Source organism: Chiloscyllium punctatum, chromosome 14 (genome assembly GCF_047496795.1).
Source record: "Chiloscyllium punctatum isolate Juve2018m chromosome 14, sChiPun1.3, whole genome shotgun sequence".
Lineage (NCBI taxonomy): Eukaryota > Metazoa > Chordata > Chondrichthyes > Orectolobiformes > Hemiscylliidae > Chiloscyllium > Chiloscyllium punctatum.
Genome location: NC_092752.1, coordinates 42,020,085 through 42,041,824, shown reverse-complemented (window position 1 = coordinate 42,041,824; position 21,740 = coordinate 42,020,085). Strand labels below are relative to the sequence as shown.

The window sequence follows — 21,740 nt, the reverse complement described above, 5'->3', positions numbered from 1 at the left end:
ACTCAACCATTGCCTATTCTTCCTGCCAGTCAATTGTGGATGCAATTTACCAAATTTCTTTTAATCTCATGGATTCTTATCTCTGCTATAGGTCTCATGTGTGGAACTTTCCAAAGTCTTGCTGAAGTTCAAGTAGGCTACATCAAAACCATTTGCCGCATCTACACACCTGGTGACCACTTTGAAAGATTCAATCAAGTTGATCAGATGTGACCTTCCCTTGACAAAACCATACTGATTTTTCTTGATTAGTTACTGCCTCTCCAAATGCAGATTAATTCAATCCGTCAGAATTTCTTCCAATCGTATCCCACAACTGAAGTTAGACTGACTGGCCTGAAGCTACCTGGCCTTTTCCTTGCTCCCTTCTTGTATAATAGTAAGCCTCATCTATTTCTGATTAAACACATCCTGGCTCACTTTGAATCTCAAAAGCAGATCAGGGAATGTGGAGTTTGGATCTTGCAAAGGGTGTGTTAAATTGCATCATCAGTGAACATTTTTCATCAAGATTCACATTGCGGTATCTGTTTCTGACATCAGGTTTGCTGAAAACTTTTGCCTCAGCCAATGCTGGTGTGATCTTTAAAGAGTTTTAAAGAGAATTAGCAGGTCTTTCTTGTTAAAAGGTCTTTGGGATTGAGACACATTTTGGTTTATCTTTTGGGTTTTGGTTTATTTGTCACAACAGTGGAATTTATCCAATCTGAGAGTTGTGGCTCAGCCATCACTTTCTTCTCATTCTGAAGCACGCTTTCAAGATTTCCTATTAACTCTATTGGCGCTTTGAGTTGAAGGTGAATCCCTCGTTTCTTCTCCAAGGGAGGTGATGCTGCAAGTGTTCATCCCATGCAGGTGTTCTAATGAAAAACTAGATACATCTGGACTGGAAATTGCATTCTTCTGACCTGCAAGTGCTTTACCCTCACCTCCTTCAAATCCTGGTTTACTGAGGTCAGGTGTACCTCTTTGCAACTGTTCAACACTAGGAAAGCTGGGCAATTTGTTCCAGTGACATAGAATGTGCTATTAGCATTGTTTCATTCTGTATATTTCTCTGATTTTGAATTGCTCATAACTTTCTCACTTTAGCTCCACAGTAGTGCTTGGTTTCAAAGCATTTTATTTCCAGTGCTCAGCAAAGATCTTCTGGTATAGTCTTAGCCAGGATGATGTTACTCTCTTCCCTGATAAAAACCTTTAGCTTTAGCTTTAGGTTTATGGTTGTGGGGTTGTGGTCTTCCTAATCTGAATGGCTGTGTGAACATTTTCTCTGGGATCTTTAGCACTTTATACAGTTCCATGGTCCTATGTCTATTCTATCCCAAAATTCATTGTCATTTTCCCAGTGATGCAGCTTTCCACAAGATCTGCACTTAATCCATATTGCAAATATTTCTGAAAGAAAAATAGAAATTATCGGAGAAACTCAGCAGGTCTGGCAGCATCTGTGGGGAGAAAGCATAATTAACATTTCAGATCCAGTGACTTCATCAGAACTGATTGCTCGGAAAAAGTGTCTATGCTGAAGACGAGTTTAAGGTTGTGGGAGAGATGAGTGGATAGATGGTGGATAGATCTGAGAAAGAGAAAGTGTAGGGGTGGGCTAATGAGGGGAATATAGATAGTAGATCATGACAGAAGAGAAGCAGAATAAGTGAGAATGGGTTGCAGTGCTGAAAGCAGCCCATGTCATGAAAGGACCAGGACCGGGTGCAGGGGTGGGTAAGAATCATTGATGGGTGGAATCCAGCTCTAAAGTTACTGAATTTGATCTTGAGACCTAGAGGTTGTAGAATCCCCAATCGGAAAATGAGATGCTGTTCTTTAAGCTTGAGCTGAAGTTTGCTGGAACACTGCAGCAAGCCAGCGACTGAAATGTTGGTGTGGGTACACAATGGTGTACTGAAGTGGCAAGCAACTGGAACCTTGGGGTCAATTTTATGGACAGAATGTGGAGGTTCTGCAAAGCAGTCACCCAGTCTACATTTCATCTCCCCAACATAGAAGAGACCACACTGTGAATACAGTAGAGCAGATTTACTAAATTCTTGTCCCCACAGCCCCTCACCCTTGAAACATTAACATTGCTTTCTCCGCTCAAATCCTGAGTTTCACTAGCAACTTCTATTTTCGTTTCAGATCTCCAACATTCGCAGTTCTTTGTTTTATTTTATAAAGATATTTCTGTTTGTGAATTCATGATTGTGTGCAACTCTTGTACATCTTTCTCAACTGTCTGTCACGAATTATTTGTATTGTTGTTTCACTGTGACAATCCTGCTGCCTTTCCTTTGATGTAACTGAAGTCCAGACTTTTGGATATCTGTTCAAGCCTTCATATGTTCTGGAAGTGCCTCCAGTTTGCGACACTGTGAGTTGTCCTTTTCCTATTGGAGCTGTTTGTAGGTCAGGGTGTGTAGAACCCCAAATTGGATTTGATTCTTTGAATTTATACATGCTAATTTTAATTTCTGAATGAGATTGAGAAATAGTCACCAGGCTCACCTGATTCCTGTGTTAGACATTAAAATTCATATTGGTTAATCTGATAGTGTGACCTTGGCTGGAGATGTGCTAAATTTATCATAAATGTAGGATTGCTAACATCCTTTCCTGTCTCACCTCTCAATTAAGTCTAAATCTTTTTTTCCCCATCTATAAACTTATATGAGCTGACCTTTTCCCTTTACTGGTACCTTTAGAGAGCTGCTGAATATCTTCTGGTTAAACTTCTCAAATGTTTATACAGCTGCATTCACCAATAGCTGGACCCGTGCTTTGTTTTTGTGGGGTTTTTTTGCATATCCTTTCAGATTTTTTTTTCTTTCTGGCATAACTCAGGTGAATTTTCTCACTCTAATTTAGCATTTATTTTGTTTAGAATGCTGGGGTTTTAATCACAAATACTGAATTATCGAATTTCTCAGAACTCAATGTGTTTCAAACTGATACATTATTTGGTATCCAGACCAGAGTGCACTAGTGAGTGATAGAGCATCTAACACAATGGCAACTATTGTATAATACTTCATTTAATATAATCAGTAACCTTCGCCATCAAAATTGTTCATCATTGTATGTATTGTTCTATATAGAGTGGGAGAGGTTGTGCCTCACTAATTTGATCGAGTTTTTTTTGAGGAGGCAATGAAAATGATTAAGTGAAAAGTGGTTGATATTGTCTACATGGCCTTCAGTAAAGCCTTTTGACAAGGTCCTTCATTGCACACTCGTAAAAAAGGTAAAGTCACCTGGTATCAGGCGTGAGCTGGCAAGATGGATCTAGAACTGGCTTAGTCATAGGAGACAGAGGGTAGTGGTGGAAGGATGTTTTTCAGAATGGAGGGCTGTGGTGTTCCACAGGGATCAGTGCTGGGACCTCTGTTGTTCATGATCTACATAAATGATTTGGAGGAAAATGTAGCTGGTCTAAATGTAGTTGGTAATTTTGGAGAAGATATAAAGATTAGCAGATAGTGTGGAGGATTGTTGGAGGATACAGCAGGATATAGATCAGTTGGAGAAATGGGCAGAAAAATGGCGGTGGAGTTCAATCTGTAGAAATGTGAGGTGATATATTTTGGAAAGTCCAATACAGGTAGAAATTATACAGTGAATGGCAGAACTCTTAGGAGTATTGATATGCAGAGGGATCTAGTGTGCAGGTCCACAGATCACTGAAGGTGGCAGTGTGGTAGATAAGGTAGTAAAAAAGGTGTTCTTCCCCCAGGCATCAGGTGGTTAGGGTTTGGCAGTGAAGGAGGCCCTTGGTGGAGTGGGAGGGGGAGTTGAAGTGTTCAGGCAAGGGGCGGTGGGGTTGGTTGGTGCGAGTGTCCCAGAGGCATTCTCTGAAGCAATCGCAAGTTAGCGTCCTGTCTCCTCGATGTGGAGGAGACCACATCGAGTGCAAAGGATACAATAGATGACGTGTGTGGAATTTCAGGTAAATTTCTGTTGGACGTGGAAGGATCCTTTGGGGCCTTGGACTGAGGTGACGGGGGAGATGTGGCCCCTGCACTGCGGTGGAAGGGGAATGTGCTGGGGATGGGGGGGTAGGCTGGTGGAGGGGGCATGGATCTGATGAGGTAGTCGCGGAAGGAATGATCTCTCCGGAATACTGATAGGGGTAGGAAGGAAAATATATCCCTAGTGGTGGAGGATGATGCGATGTATGCCAAGGTTGGTGGGGTGGAAGGTGAGGACCAGGGGGGTTCTGTCCCGGTGCAGTTGGAGGGGTGGGGACAAGGGCAGAGGAGCGGGAAGTGGAGGCGTGCACTGGAGGGCATTGTTGACCATGTGGAAATTGTGGCCTTTGAAGAAGGAGGCCATCTGGGATGTTCTGTGGTGGAATTGGTCTTTCTGGGAGCAGATGCAGCGGAGGCGAAGGAATTGGGAATAAGAGAAGGCGTTTTTACAGGAAGTGGGGTGGGAGGAGGTGTAATCCAGGTAGCTGTGGGAGTCGGTGGGTTGGTAGTAAATGTTCATATATTGTTCAGGTGAATCTGAGGTCAGGGTGGAAAGTGTTTGTGAAATTGATGAACTTGGTGTTGAACAGTTCATCAACTTCACAAACACCTTCCACGTTGACCTCAAATTCACCTGGACCACCTCAGACATCTCCCTCCCCTTCCCATACCTCACCTCTCCAGCTACTGACAACACATGAACATTTACTACAAACCCACCAACTCACACAGCTATCTGGAGTATCAAACCCTTACCACCCGATGCCTGGAGGAAGAACGCCTCATCTTTCACCTTGGGACCCTGCAACCACACTGAATCAATGTGAATTTCACCTGTTTGCCTATTTCCCGCCCCCCTCTCCCCCACCTTTATCCTAGTCCCAAGCCTCTAACTCGGCTATACCCCCTTGACCGGTCCGACCTGTCCATCTTCCTTCCCACCTATCTACTCCATCCTCCTCTCCGACCTATCACTTTCTTCCCCAACTTCATCTCCCCATCACATTCCCAGCTACCTGCCCCTCCAGCGCCCCCCCCCTGTTTATCTCTCTGCCCCTTTGGCCCACAAGCCTCATCCCTGATGAACGGCGTCTGCCAGAAACGTCGATTCTCCTGCTTCTCGGATGCTGCTTGACCCTGTTGTGCTTTTCCAGCACCACACTCTCGACTCTGATCTTCAGCATTTGCAGTTCTCACTCACTCCAAGTTTGAGATTGTGAATTGCATGAATAGAGTGGAAAATATGAGGCTTTTTTCCCAGGTTGGAGGGGTCAGATGTGAGGGGGGGGCTAGTTTAACAGAGATGTGTGAGGTATGTTTATCACACAGAGTGGTGAGTGCCTGCAATGCGCTGCCAAAGGAGGTGGTGGAAGCAGCAGAACCAATAGCAGAATTCAAGAAACATTCTAGAAAAATACTTGAATAGGAAGTTAAAAATCACACAACACCAGGTTATAGTCCAACAGGTTTATTTGGAAGCACGAGCTTTTGAAGCGCTGCTCCTTTATGAGGTAGTTGTGGAGAATAAGATCCTAAGACACAATTTATAACAAAACTTTACAGTGTGATGTAACTGAAATTATATATTGAAAAAGACCTGGATTGTTTGTTAAGTCTCTCATCTTTTAGAATGACCATGTTGGTTTCAGTTCTTTCACAAGTAAAACCTAAAACTTTTTTTAAAGTTACATTCTCAAGTGAACATTAACAATATGTGCCATGTCAGCTCAGGTAATGCATTGAAGGTGTAAGGTCGGTCTGTCTGTGTCCCAATGTTCAGGTTCATTCCGTTTCTAAAAAAGGGATTTACAGAATCTTACATGGACTCATGCAGTTTTTGAGCAAAATAAAATGTAATTCTACAAGTACAAATTCCCTTTTGTGTGTGTGCATGCATGTGGATGTGTTTGTGTGTGGTGGGGTGTGAGTGTCTGTGAGAGTGTGTGTGTATATGTGTATGTGTGCGAATATAAAGGGGTATAGGTCTGTGAGAGGGTGCATGCATGGGTGAGAGTGTGGGAGCTTGTATGTGTGAAAGTATGAGATGCTCATAAAAGATGAGAAACTTAACAAACAATTCAGGTCTTTTTCAATATATAATTTCAGTTACATCACACTGTAAACCTTTGCTACAAATTCTGTGTCTTATGATCTTCTCCTCTGCAACCACCTGATGAAGGAGCAGTGCTCCAAAAGCTAGTGCTTCCAAATAAACCTGTTGGATTATAGCCTGGTGTTGTGTGATTTTTATCTTTGTCCACCCCAGTCCAATACTGGTACCTCCAAATCATGAATAGGGAGGGATACAGATCTTGTAAGTAAAGAAAGTTTTGGAAAGGCAAAATGTGGCAGCACAGGCTTGTGGAGCCAAAACGCCAATTCCTGTGCTGTATTGTTCTTTATTTTTTATTTTGTTTTATGTATTGAAAAATACTTGAAAAAATTTTCCCTATTTTTTACAAAAACACAAACCAAAAAAATTATAAAAGTACAAAAATGCAGAAAAGTAGAAATGATATTGTATTATTATGTTATATTACAGTAATGTTAACAATAAACTGCCTACTATTCTCCAAGTTACAGTTGACTCATATTTACTTAACTTAAACCAAATTAACAGACTCAAATTAAATGAAATAACACTAAGTTAAATTTACAAACCACAAAAATTAAAATACACTACATTCACTATATTCATTACTCCACTCATCGCAGCTCCATCAAGGTTCCTGTCCACGGGAGCAACAGCAATTATACCTGTATTTACTCGTCTCCCACCCCCCCAGGGTCCCCAGACTGCCATATCCAGTCCTCGTGGCCATATAAAGGCCCTAACCAATACCGCTGACAGATCCATGTCTATATAGTTTAGAAAGCGCTGCTTAGTCTTATAAAATCACTCCATTCTATGGTGCACCATACTTGTTAAGTTATCCTGAGGGGTGGGCTCCATCACAAGTCTATGCCACTCTGTAAGACCTGGAGGCTTTTCTGATATCCAGTTCATTAGGATGTTCTTCCTCGTACAGTGTGTCAGTGCGTCAGATATTAAAACAACCTCTTCTCATGCTCATCTGGAGAGGGAAGATTCAGTCGTCTCAAGAGGAGGGACACCAGATCCCCCCCTAACTTCCACTCCCAGGATCCTCTCCAGCTCATTCACTATGGCCCCCCCAGTATCCACGGATCTTGTAACAGGACCAGAACCAATGTATAAGGGTGCCAATTTGGGACCCTTATACATTTGGGACATTTTGGGGAGGATCCTTTCCTAATCTCTCTGGTGCCATATGGACCCTGGGGAGGATCTTCAATTAAGACCAAAAGACATAGGAGTGGAAGTAAGGCCATTCAGCCCATTGAGTCCACTCCGCCATTCAATCATGGCTGATGGGCATTTCAACTCCACTTACCCACATTCTTCCCGTAGCCCTTAATTCCTTGTGACATCAAGAATTTATCAATCTCTGCCTTGAAGACATTTAGCGTCTCGGCCTCCACTGCACTCCACAGGCCCACCACTCTCTGGCTGAAGAAATGTCTCCTCATTTCTGTTTTGAATTTACCCCCTCTAATTCTAAGACTGTGTCCACGGGTCCTAGTCTCCTCGCCTAACGGAAACAATTTCCTAGCGTCCACCCTTTCCAAGCCATGTATTATCTTGTAAGTTTCTATTAGATCTCCCCTTAATCTTCTAAACTCCAATGAATACAATCCCAGGATCCTCAGCCGTTCCTCGTATGTTAGATTTATCATTCCAGGGACCATTCGTGTGAATCTCCGCTGGACACGCTCCAGTGCCAGTATGTCCTTCCTGAGGTTTGGGGACCAAAACTGGACACAGTACTCCAAATGGGGCCTATCCAGAGCTTTATAAAGTCCCAGTAGCACAACGGTGCTTTTATATTCCAACCCTCTTGAGATAAGTGACAACATTGCATTCACTTTCTTAATCACGGACTCAACCTGCATGTTTACCTTTAGAGAATTCTTGACTAGCACTCCCAGATCCCTTTGTACTTTGGCTTTATGAATTTTCTCACCGTTTAGAAAATAGTCCATGCTTGTATGCTTTTTTCCAAAGTGCAAGACCTCGCATTTGCTCACATTGAATTCCATCAGCCATTTCCTGGACCACTCTCCCAAACTGTCTCGATCCTTCTGCAGCCTCCCAACTTCCTCAGTACAACCTGCCTGTCCACCTAACTTTGTATCATCGGCTAACTTCGCTAGAATGCCCCCAGTCCCTTCATCCTGATCATTAATATATAACATGAACAGCTGCGGCCCCAACACTGAACCCTGCGGGACACCGCTCGTCACTAGCTGCCATTCCGAAAAAAAACCTTTTATCCCAACTCTCTGCCTTCTGTCAAACAGCCAATCCTCAATCCATACCAGTAGCTCACCTCGAACACCATGGGCCCTCGCCTTACTCCCGTGTGGCACCTTATCAAAGGCCTTTTGGAAATCTAGATAGACCACATCCACTGGGTTTCCCTGGTCTAACCTACTTGTCACCTCTTCAAAGAATTCCAACAGGTTTGTCAGGCATGACCTCCCCTTACTAAATCCATGTTGACTTGTTCTAATCTGACCTTGCTCTTCCAAGAATTTAGAAACCTCACCCTTAATGATGGATTCTAGAATTTTACCAACAACCGAGGTTAGGCTAATTGGCCTATAATTTTCCATCTTTTGTCTTGCTCCTTTCTTGAACAAGGGGGTTACAACAGCGATCTTCCAATCATCCGGGACTTTCCCTGACTCCAGTGACTTTTGAAAGATCTCAACCAATGCTATTTCCTCAGCCACCTCCCTCAGAACTCGAGGATGTAACCCACTGGGGCCAGGAGATTTATCAATTTTAAGACCTTTTAGCTTTTCTAGCACTTTCTCTTTTGTAATGGCAACCATACTCAACTCAGCCCCCTGACTCCCTTTAATTGTTGGGATATTATTCATGTCTTCCACTGTGAAGACTGATGCAAAGTACTTCTTAAGTTCTCCAGCTATTTCCTTATCTCCCATCACTAGGCTTCCAGCATCAGTTTGAAGTGGCCCAATGTCTACTTTTGCCTGTCGTTTGTTTCTTATGTATTGAAAGAAACTTTTACTATCATTTCTAATATTACTGGCTAGTGTACCTTCATATTTCATCCTCTCCTTCCTTATTTTTCTCTTTGTTATCCTCTGTTTGTTTTTGTAGCCTTCCCAATCTTCTGATTTCCCAGTGCTCTTGGCCACTTTATAGGATCTCTCTTTTTCTTTACTACATTTCCTGACTTCCTTTGTCAGCCATGGCTGTCTAATCCCTCCCCGGATAATCTTTCTTTTCTTGGGGATGAACCTCTGTACAGTGTCCTCAATTATACCCATAAACTCCTGCCATTTTTGTACTACTGTCTTCCCCGCTATGCTCTGCTTCCAGTCTATTTTCGTCAGTTCCTCTCTCATGCCCTCATAATTACCTTTATTTAACTGTAACATCATTACATCCGATTTTGCCTTCTCTCTTTCAAACTGCAGACTGAACTTACCATATTATGATCGCTGCTTCCTAAGTGTTCCCTTACTTTAAGATTTTTTTTTATAAAGTCTGGTTCATTACATAACACGAGGTCCAGAATAGCCTGCTCCCCTGTGGGCTCCATGACAAGCTGTTCCAAAGAGCCATCCTGTAAGCATTCCATGAATTCCCTTTCTTTGGATCCACTGGCAACATTATTTACCCAGTCCACCTGCATATTGAAGTCTCCCATGATCACCGTGACCTTGCCTTTCTGACATGCCTTCTCTATTTCCCGGTACATGTTGCACCCCTGGTCCTGACCACTTAGGAGATCTGTACATAACTCCCATTATGGTTTTTTGCCTTTGTGGTTCCTCAATTCCACCCACACAGACTCCACATCATCCGACGCTATGTCATTCAGTGCCATAGATTTAATTTTGTTCTTAACTAACAAGGTGACCCCGCCCCCTCTGCCCACTTCCCTGTCTTTTCGATAAGTTGAAAATCCTTGGATGTTTAACTGTCAGTCCTGACCCCCCTGTAACCGTGTTTCTGTGATGCCTATGTTTGTATACGAGACACATCAATGGCATCACCACCATGTAGCAGAATAATAACATTGTCAGCAAGTGACACATCAGCAACATCAAGCACAACACAGGGTGCCAATACATCACAAAAAAAGTGATGAATACATTACTTAAATAGATTAGCCATGCTAAATTGCCATAGTGTCCAGGGGTATGTAGGTTGAGTGGATTAGCCATGGGTTATGCAGGGTTACAGGGATAACCCTGTGTCTGGTTGGGATGTTCTTCGAAGAGCGGTGTGGACTTGTTGAGCTGAATGGCCTGTTTCTACATTGTAGTAATTCTATGATTCTACAAAATTACAATTTTTTTTGAGAAACTACATGATCATGGTAAAAATGGATTAGTATCCAGGATGCCACATCACTCGTTGATGTACTGCAATCTGGATTATCAAACTGATAAAATATCATTCTGTAACACATGATGCAATCTGAGAATTACATCTCAAGTAAAATAGGAAGACAAAGTCACCAGGCCTTCTTTTCTTAATATCTTTAATCAATTAAACATTTGAGAGGAGTCAGCACGGAGAGTTGATTTTTATTGTTTTTACTTAGTATGAGAAGACTCAGTATTTAGGCCACAACTTTCTTCTTGAAGACCAACCATTCAATTTAACAAGTGGAAATAAAATAAAGGGGCAAAATGTCTTCTTTTTAAATTATTTCACAGGATCTGGGTGTTGCTAGCTAAAGTAGCATTTATTGCTCATCCTTAATTGCCCAGATGATAGTTAAGATCAACAACATTCAAAGTTTGGGAGAAGATTTGTAGCTCGGGTGCTCGTTGTTGTGGTTCTGTTCGCTGAGCTGGGAATTTGTCTTGCAAACGTTTTGTCCCCTGTCTAGGTGACATCCTCAGTGCTTGGGAGCCTCCTGTGAAGCGCTTCTGTGCTGTTTCCTCTGGCATTTGTAGTGGCCTGTCTCTGCCGCTTCCGGTTGTCTGTTCCAGCTGTCCGCTGTAGTGGATGGTATATTGGGTCCAGGTCGATGTGTTTGTTGATAGCAAAACTAATGTAGTGTACAAAATCCCATGCAAGGACTGCACAAAACACTACATCGGACAAACAGGAAGACAGCTAACCATCTGTATCCATGAACACCAACTAGCCACGAAACGACACGACCAGCTATCCTTAGTAGCCACACACACAGACGACAAGCAACATGAATTCGACTGGGACAACACTACCATTATAGGGCAAGCCAAACAGAGAACAGCCAAGGAATTCCTAGAGGCATGGCACTCATCCACAGACTCTATCAACAAACACATCGACCTGGACCCAATATACCGGCCACTACAGCGGACAGCTGGAACTGACAACCGGAAGCGACAGAGACAGGCCACTACAAATGCCGGAGGAAACAGCACAGAAGCGCTTCACAGGAGGCTCCCAAGCACTGAGGATGTCACCTAGACAGGGGACGAAACGTTTGCAAGACAAATTCCCAGCTCGGCGAACAGAACCACAACATCAACTACATTGCTGTGGATCTGGAGTCACTTGTGGGCCAATAAGATAATAGGTTTCTTTCCCTAAAGGACAACAACTAACAGTGGTTACTATTAGGCTAGGCTTCATTCAAGGTTTTCACTGAAAAAAAAAGTAGATATTGAACTCATGTCCCCAGAACATCAGCCTGGGTTTCTGGATCACTTGTCCAACTACATTGCAACTACTCTATAGCTATCCCTTGCATCAATAAGTGTCACTCAGGAAAATTAACTTGTTGTGAAGGGAGCAAAAGCTCCTGTTCAGTCATTGAGGGGCTCCCATGGGATCTTATATGAAAATACAATCAGATATGAATTTAATACTCTTCTCTACTTCAGTAGCCTTAGAGTTGGACTTGAAAAACAGCCATTTAAATAAGATACCACGAGAATACCAAGATCCACTGAACAGTTCGCCGAGCTGGTAATTTGTCTTGCAAATGTTTCGTCCCCACAGGAGGCTCCCAAGCACTGAGGATGTCACCTAGACAGGGGACGAAACGTTTGCAAGACAAATTACCAGCTCGGCGAACAGAACCACAACAACGAGCACCCGAGCTACAAATCTTCTACCAAACTTTGATCCACTGAACAGTTTGATTTTGGGACAGGAATGGAGAACACAGAAACAAAATAACTTCATCACATAGAATTTCCAGCTAAATCAATTGGAAGAGGATATAGAACCCATACACTACTTACATCATTCATACCACCATCAATATCTTCTGGGAAGTCTGGGTATGCGTCTCCTGATCCATCAGCAGGAGCTAGACCCAAGTCATCGCCTTCTTTAATCTCACCACAGTTTGTTATAGAACATTGCTACCAAAAAGTAAACATACAGTTAGTAAGCAGCATACAAACCACCAATACTGTACATTTAACGTTTATATTGCATTAGGAACAGGAGCAAATTAAAGCATCAACTTTTATCACAACCTCATGTTTCCAGAAGTAAAGTACTGCAGATGCTGAAGTAAAAAACAAAATGGTAGAAATAGTCAGATCAGGGCAGAATCTGTGGATGAAGAGACTTAAAATTTAAAGTCATCAATCTTTTGTCAGACCTGGGAAAAATTAGAATTATAACAGGTTTTGACCAGCAGAGATAGGGAGGATAGTCGGAAAAATAACAGCAAAGGAAATCTGTGACAGGGAATGCAGGAGAGATTAAATGACAAAAGATTCATGCATCATGGCCAAAGAAAGTGAAAATGAGACATGTATAGAAACAAAACTTATGATGAGATGAAATCAACCTGAAATGTTAACCCTGATTCTCTCTCCAGAGATGCTGACTGGACCAGAATATTTCCAATATTTTCTGTTTTTGTTGCAGATCACCAGCTTTTGCAGTATTTTGCTTTTAAGAAAGAGTGTCTAGAGGTGTGAACCTGGAAGAGGCAGAAAACACAAACCAGCAAAAATTCTACAATTGCTGAATTCAATATTGAGACCAGAAGGCTGTGAAAAGAGTTATCAAAAGCTGAATTGCTTTTTTGATGTTGTCATGAGTTTCACAAGGACGGCACAAGAAGACAATGGCAGAAATGTCAAATTGGAGCAAGGTGGGGAATTAAAAGGATAAGCGATCATAAGCTTGAGGTCACACTTGCAGACCAAAATGATCACCCAATCTGCTTGCTTTTGATTTCCCCAATTAAAACAAGTTGCTGTTTTAGCTGGACGGGCTGACTAAGGCCTTGGGAAGGAGAAGGAAGAAGATAGAAGGCTAGGTAATGCATCACCTGATCTTGCAAGAGGCGTGTAAAAATATTTCCTTTTTTTTGTAAAGTACTATACAGTAAATCAGTTTTACTTTGCCATGTCTTAATAAACTTGTATTCCACTATTCCTACAGAATAACATATATTTCTGAAAAATTGCTATCTATGCAATTTTCTTTATGTTAATTCTGGCAAAGTAGACTCTGAATAAGTGTTGGAGAGCCAGTTCTTGTTTTAAAAATGAAAAATGGCTCAAAGGGTCTCAGGAGTTCAATTTCAAACAAAAAAAAAATCCTAGCAAGGAATGGTTCCAAACATGGTCAGTTGAACTTATTAATCTTAACATACTTGTAAAGGGCATAAGTGGGAACTATTTGCAAGAATCTTTGAATCAAAGACATTTACAACACAGGCAGTTCCCATTGGGCCTCCTGCACTTGTGTCAGTTCTTTCCTAATGCAACCCAAAGAAAAAAGTCCTCTCCTGCTGCTTCTTCTACTTCAAGTATTTATTTACTTTCAGAAGAAACAATAATCAGTGGCTCAACAACTTGGTATCAAATTGCCCTGTACATAAAGATATTTCTCCAAAATTCTATCCTAACTTTCTGTTATAAATAAATTGATTTATGCCGAAACTAAACAACAAGCTAAAGAGCAAACACTCTTCAAAACTTTAATCAACCTTCCCCATGAACTGGCTACAAAACTGGAAGCAATAGGTAGAGATTCAAGATGGTTCGTTATCAGATGAGCAAAAGATGTCATCTGCCCTGGGACTAAGATTATTTACCACCAACAAACTATATGGACACAGGAGTTGGAAATAAAACGTTCAGAATTTGTATCCAATACCAAATTGAAGTCAGGGCATTGTTAATACTTAAAAAGACTGTGAAAATGTACAACACTATGTTAATAAACTTGCTTAATGGGCTTGCAATAAAAAAAGAACTTCAATATATTAGGAGCAAAGTGTCTAAATGGGGTCCAGGTGCAGTCAGCATGGTTTTGTGAAGGGCAGGTCGTGCCTCACAAACCTTATTGAATTCTTTGAGAAGATGACTAAGGAGGAGGACGAGGGTAAAGCGGTGGATGTGGTGTTTATGGATTTTAGTAAGGTGCTTGATAAGGTTCCCCATGGTAGGCTACTGCAAAAAATATAGAGGTATGGCATTGAGGGGGAGTTGGAGGTTTGGATTAGGAATTGGCTGGCTGGAAGAAGAGAGGGTAGTAGTTGATGGTAAAGGTTCATCTTGGAGTGCAGTTACTAGCGGTGTTCCGCAAGGATCTGTTTTGGGACCATTGCTGTTTGTCATGTTTATAAATAACCTGGAAGAGGGGCTAGAAGGTTGGGTGAGCAAGTTTGCAGATGATATGAAAGTCGGTGGAGTTGTTGACAGTGAGGAAGGATGTGGCAGGTTACAGCGGGATATAGATAAGCTGCAGAGCTGGGCAGAAAGGTGGCAAATGGAGTTCAATGTGGGTGTGAGGTGATTCACTTTGGTAAGAGTAACAAAAAGATGGGGTACTGGGCTAATGGTCGGATACTTGGTAGTGTGGGTGAGCAGAGGGATCTTGGTGTCCATGTACACAGATCTCTGAAAGTTGCCACCCAGGTAAATAGTGCGGTGAAGAAGGTATATGGCGTACTGGCTTGTATTGGTAGAGGAATTGAGTTCCAGAGTCCTGAGGTCATGTTACAGTTGTATAAGACTCTGGTGCGGCCGCATCTGGAGTATTGTGTGCAGCTTTGGTCGCCATACTGTAGGAAGGATGTGGAGACACTGGAACGGGTGCAGAGGAGGTTTACCAGGATGTTGCCTGGTATGGTAGGAAGATCGTATGAGGAAAGGCTGAGGCACTTGGGGCTGTTTTCATTGGAGAAAAGAAGGTTTAGGAGTGACTTGATAGAGGTGTACAAGATGATTAGGGGTTTAGATAGGGTTGACCATGAGAACCTTTATCCACGTATGGAGTCAGCTATTACGAGAGGGCATAGCTTTAAATTAAGGGGTGGTAGGTATAGGACAGATGTTAGGGATAGATTCTTTACTCAGCGAGTCGTGAGTTCATGGTAGCAGTGGTGTACTCTCCCTCTTTATGGGCATTTAAACAGGCATTGGATAGGCATATGGAGGATAGTGGGCTAGTGTAGGTTAGGTGGGCTTGGATTGGCGCAACATCGAGGGCCAAAGGGTCTGTACTGCGCTGTATTTTTTCTATGTTTCTATCTGTGGATATAGATACACCAATTATTAAAAGTATTGCCAATGATTAATAAGATTATTTTTTTAAAAAGCAAGAAAACACAGTGTTATTTTCTAGAAGAACAAACTGAAAATCAGTCTATTCAACTTACACAGAAGCTTAGTTAGTCTACAGAGCATTGTGAAAATTTGGTCTCTGGTATAAAATGATAGAGACACAAAAAAGATGAAAAGAAGATTTATTAGAATACCAGAACTGGAAGGTTATACCAACCAGGAAAGGTGAACAAGTTGCAATGCTTTTCAAGAAAAGAGAAGATTGAAGGGTGAACTGATAGAGATCTCAGGTGGTGAAAGGGTTTGACAGAGTAGGCATTGGGATGTTTCCAACTGCAGGTAACAGCAGAACTTTCTAATTATAAACACAAGATATACAACAACATCCAAAAGAACTGAAATGAAACTTCTTTATCTATAGAATGGTTAGAATGTGGAATTTATTACCAAAACAATTGTTGAGGCAAATGCCAGAGACTGTTTTACAGGAAGACTAGATTAAAAAAGAATAGAATAGAAAGATATGCTAATGTGCTTTTCCAGAAGGATGGGAGAAAGCTTAAGTAGAGCACAAACAATGTTATGCACCAGTTGGCCATGATGTACTGTTTCTATGCTGTAGATACTACGCAACTCATACTCATCATAATTTTAAAAACTTAAATACTTAAATCAAATGTCCTCTAAACCTTCACTATCTTAACTCTTCACTATCTCAAATCTTGGCCAAAATCCTTGTGAAACTACTCTTTATTGTGGTTCTGTTCGCCGAGCTGGGAATTTGTCCTGCAAACGTTTCATCCCCTGTCTAGGTGACATCCTCAGTGCTTGGGAGCCTCCTGTGAAGCGCTTCTGTGCTGTTTCCTCCGGCATTTATAGTGGCCTGTCTCTGCCGCTTCCGGTTGTCAGTTCCAGCTGTCCGTTGTAGTGGCCGGTATATTGGGTAAAGGTCGATGTGTTTGTTGATAGAGTCTGTGAATGAGTGCCATGCCTCTTGTTCTCTGGCTGTTCTCTGTTTGGCTTGCCCTATAATGGTAGTGTTGTCCCAGTCGAATTCATGTTGCTTGTCATCTGTGTGTGTGGCTACTAAGGATAGCTGGTCGTGTCGTTTCATGGCTAGTTGGTGTTCATGGATACAGATGGTTAGCTGTCTTCCTGTTTGTCCTATGTAGTGTTTTGTGCAGTCCTTGCATGGGATTTTGTACACTACATTGGTTTTGCTCATGCTGGGTATCGGGTCCTTTGTTCTGGTGAGTTGTTGTCTGAGACCAAGACACACACACAAACCAAGTCCTAAACTACGAAAGCAACCACCCTAACACACACAAACGAAGTTGCATCAAGACACTATTCAAAAGGGCCACAACACACTGCAGCACACCAGAACTACAAAAAGAGGAAGAGGAACACCTATACAAGGTAGTCGCCAAAAACAGATACCTGCGCAATTTCATCAACAGATGCCTAAGGCAAAGACAACGGAACAAGGACATGCCGCAACCCAAAGGACTAGCCACACTACCATACATCAGGAGCATTTCTGAACTGACAGCCAGACTACTGCAACCACTAGGACTCATAACAGCACACAAACCAACAGCCACTCTCAGACAACAACTCACCAGAACGAAGGACCTGATACCCAACATGAGCAAAACCAATGTAGTGTACAAAATCCCATGCAAGGACTGCACAAAACACTACATTGGACAAACAGGAAGACAGCTAACCATCCGTATCCATGAACACCAACTAGCCACGAAACGACACGACCAGCTATCCTTAGTAGCCACACACACAGATGACAAGCAACATGAATTCGACTGGGACAACACTACCATTATAGGGCAAGCCAAACAGAGAACAGCCAGGGAATTCCAAGAGGCATGGCACTCATCCACAGACTCTATCAACAAACACATCGACCTGGACCCAATATACTGGCCACTACAACGGACAGTTGGAACTGACAACCGGAAGTGGCAGAGACAGGCCACTATAAATGCCGGAGGAAACAGCACAGAAGCGCTTCACAGGAGGCTCCCAAGCACTGAGGATGTCACCTAGACAGGGGACGAAACATTTGCAAGACAAATTCCCAGCTCGGCGAACAGAACCACAACAACGAGCACCCGAGCTACAAATCTTCTCCCAAACTTTGAACTACTCTTTATTGGTTTAGTAACCTTCCTTTATGAAGATGCAAACGTATGTATGGCTTGTACTCTGATTTGGATGTGCATGCTCCCAATGCAAATAGTCATTTATGATGGCAGGCTTCAGCCATGTTCACATGCTCTTCTGCAAATGACATCTACATCACTGATTGAACGCAGTTAATAATAGTTTCCAAATTTTGGTTAGCTGGAAATCTGTTATGTGGGTCTGTTCAAAAATTAAAAATTGAATATTACAGATAGCGTGACTTATGTGCTACATAAATGATTAATGTATGTAGATGTTGACATAGAGAAAATTTAACTAAAAGGAGATGCAGTATCAAGGTTTTGGGAAGGATTCAGTGCCAAGACTGTGAAGATCTGATGTGCAAGTTGTTTTTGAACTAACAATCAAAGCTATGTTCTGAAACATTTCTAAATGAATAGATAAATCACACATTTACATATACAAGTAACAATTAGATTCGAGGGACTTTTCTGTGATGCGTGTTTAAATGCAACATTCCAATTCTGTGCATCTGTGGTGGCATTGGCCACAAAGACAGCCATTGAGGGATGACTACTTTACACTAATATTCTATGCTTCCATTTATAAAACTTAAAAGAGTTAGCTATAATAGTATTAGTAGGAGAGATCATTGCACTGTCCTTTTAAGACAAAGTTGTCATTACAGTTAGGATAACATTTTTCTGTGTGGTAAATGGGATAGATTCGGATTAGGTAAGAACTAGGAAAGAGGTCTTCACACAGAACATGGGGAGTTAGGGTGCTAAATTAAGAAGTAGAACTTCAAAGGTTATAATCGCAAATTACGATCTGAGCCACAATCAAACATGCATAGAGAAATACAATTAGGGAGATAAATATAGGATCCAAAATCTGTGATGGAAAAGTTAAGTTCTTGAGGCACCAGCACTAGTTTTGGGGAAATGAAACCTGCACCATTAGGACTATGTATACCTGAACTATGCTAGGACCAGTGTTCTCACAAACCTTCTCACAAAATACTGTGGACAAGGGATATGTATTTTAAAAATTCATTCACTCACACGATGCGGGCATCGCTGACCAGGCAGCAACTTTGAATTCCCATCCTTGGTTGCTCTTGAGGTGCTGGTAGTGGGGAGCTGCCTTTTTGAAAATTAGAATCCAGTGGTGTAAGTCAACCCACAAAGACGTTAGGGAAGGAGTTCTAGGATTTTGATCAAGTGACAATTGATGGAACAGTGATGTATTTCTAAGTCAGAATGATGTGCAAATTTTAGGGGAACGTTGCAGGTGGCAGTGTTCCCATGATCTGCTACACTTATTCTTGGAAGGTGCTGTCTAAGGAGCCTTAGTGAATTGGTGATGAGCCAGCCATGTCCACACCCCATGAATGAGCAGAATTCTAGACTCTATCAGGAGTTGCAAACAGAGGGGAACAGGACCTAAAAAATACAGGCCTTGATTAATATACCTGTTTACCTGCATCACTCTTAATAGCAGCAATTCTGAGATCTTGGCAGGGTTACTATTCCTTCTCAGCACCATAATGCAGGTAGCAAATTCAGCATGTTAAAAAGTTTTGTTAAGTCAGGAATGGAGGCGGTGATTTTCCAGCCAGTCACCAATTTTCAGATCGAACAGGACAGTTTAACTGCCTCAATTGGAGCACCTAGCAGTAATGCTTGAGGTCCCCAGGATCTCCATGCCTGTCTGCATGAGATTAGCATTCTATTAAAATGGTATTCTTTTAAAAGGACTCTGCTCCAACAACAGTGGTCTGACTGCTTTAAAAAAATTTTAAGAAGGAATAAGTTGCTGTGAGAACACCCATTTACTACTGCCAGCTGCTTCTTAGAAGCTAAAAGATCTGTTTAGCACTCTAACATAAAAAGCTTGCCCATCACACTTAAGTGTTCCCCACCCAGTCCTACCTTCTGTTTTCTGTACCTAAAGCAGAAACCTAGTCCTATACCTCACTAATTCTTAAGAACTTCTTAAAGCAGTCATCTCAGTACTTCACTCAAAATTTAAATTTTACATCTGAACTTGGTCAAAAGAAACAAATATCAGTCTCTAAACATAAATTAAACTAAGAAGTCCTTATGAATAATCCTGAAATTATTATTCTAGAGTCTGTTCTGATATAACGTGATAATTCCATTCCTGTGCAATGCTGCGTTTTAATAACACCATTAAACCAATGGGACAGAAATCATGTTATAGGTAATACAGGTAAGGAAAGTTCACATTCTACAAACAATGGTCTAAATTCTTCAATTGCGTTATAGCCAACGCACGTTGAAGAAACACGCGTTATAGCAGAATCAACTGTATCTATTTTCGTTCTCACCTTTATAGGCTTCTCATCTTTCACTTCGACATTTTCCAGCATCTTTACTACTCCCATTCCTTTTAGCACCTGACCAAAAATCACATGTTTGTTATCTAGATGAGGTGTTGGCACAGTTGTGATGAAGAATTGTGAACCATTGGTGTTTGGTCCTGCGTTGGCCATGCTCAGCAATCCTGCCTGATCGTGCTGCAATAGTACAAAGAATTTGTGTGAAGGAGAAATAATGCATCTTAAGTTTAAATAATAAAACTAAAAAGTTATTTAAAATGCAAGTTGCACTTATGTCCTTTGAATTTGACTCAGGACACTGCAAATTGACAGATCACAGAGCAAAATGAGTTTGCTTTTGCATTTTTGTGCAAATATGTTTGTGATCTTCATTTTCGATAAAATTTGCCCATTAATGTAGTAAGATTTGATCAAAGCTGAGGAGCATTTCATTAATTCATGATTTTTAAAAAAATTCCATGCTCATATATAACCATAAGGTGAGTAGTTTTAAACATTTCACAGTTATGTAAATAATTAAGTACATAAAATATGTAAAAACGCAAGTGTGAGAACAACTGAATTGGATAAAAGAAAACAAAAATATGGAGTGTTCAATAATGTTAAGAATGGAACAACTGTGGAAACATTCCCAGGCCAAAATAGATGAGTAAACATCCATCTATTACATCCAACATGGTTCAACCCCAACTCCAGGTTTGTCCCCATTGGTGTGGTGTGAGTGTTTTCAATGAACAAGTGCCTTGGGTCCATTATATATTGACTCAAGTTAGATTTTTCATATATAATCACAACATTTGCATCTCAGTTTCAACTAGATTTGAATTTTTGACCCAGAGGCAAAATCTAGCAGCTAATTTCCATTGATTAAGCGAGTGTTAAAGAACACAAACAGTTTTTGTTACAATAGCCTTCATATTGTGCTGCAGAAAATATTGCGATATTTCACCCAGCCCATGGAAAATCATATTACAATAACAAAATTCATTATTTATTCCCAATGCTCAGCTAACAAAGAAGTTTCACTATACATGCCCTTCTTTTTAACCTTGTAATGGAAACTTTCATCTTCAAATTTCTCTCCATAGATACTTTCTCCTCCAGTTCCATTCTGATTAGAAAAGTCACCTCCTTGTATCATAAACTTCCTTATTACTGTAAAGATCAGAAAGAATTGTTCATTTTTTCATTGAATATGTGGTCACTTAAAATAGAAATTAAAACATTCATAATGACAAGGTCCACCAATTGACTTACTCCTGTGGAAAGGACAGCCTTTGAAATGCAGAGGTTTACCAGTGGTTGGCCCAATTCCCTTCTCTCCAGTGCATAAAGCACGAAAATTCTCAGCTGTTTTAGGACAGACATCGGCAAACAGTTCCAGAATTATCCGTCCAGCTGCAATAAAACATAGTGTGCATTTGATTTCAAACCAATGGACTTTTACAACCTCACACTAATTAAAATATTAGTCAATGAACTCAAATTGAGATTAGCTACTCACAGTAGCATATAATTTCAACCATCTACTAGGCTTACTGGCTAAATTTCACCAAATGTTGTCCTTGTGTAAAATACCATTGTATTCCAGGGCTACAAATGTGGAGATGTTTGATGAAGAGCACGAAAATATTTGTGCT

The 21,740-nt window shown here is 41.3% G+C and overlaps 1 protein-coding gene across 1 annotated transcript in view; it reads right to left on the bottom strand.

Annotated features, from left to right (window-relative positions):
• Window positions 1–21,740, bottom strand: part of ppid (peptidylprolyl isomerase D) — a 49,776-nt gene that overhangs the window by 13,619 nt on the left and 14,417 nt on the right. The window contains exons 2-5 of the mRNA XM_072584258.1: window positions 21,358–21,498; window positions 21,149–21,255; window positions 20,089–20,277; window positions 12,276–12,398 (exon numbers count right to left, since the gene is read on the bottom strand). Of these exons, the coding sequence (XP_072440359.1) occupies window positions 12,276–12,398; window positions 20,089–20,277; window positions 21,149–21,255; window positions 21,358–21,498 (560 nt within the window). The remainder of the gene's footprint in view (window positions 1–12,275; window positions 12,399–20,088; window positions 20,278–21,148; window positions 21,256–21,357; window positions 21,499–21,740) is intronic.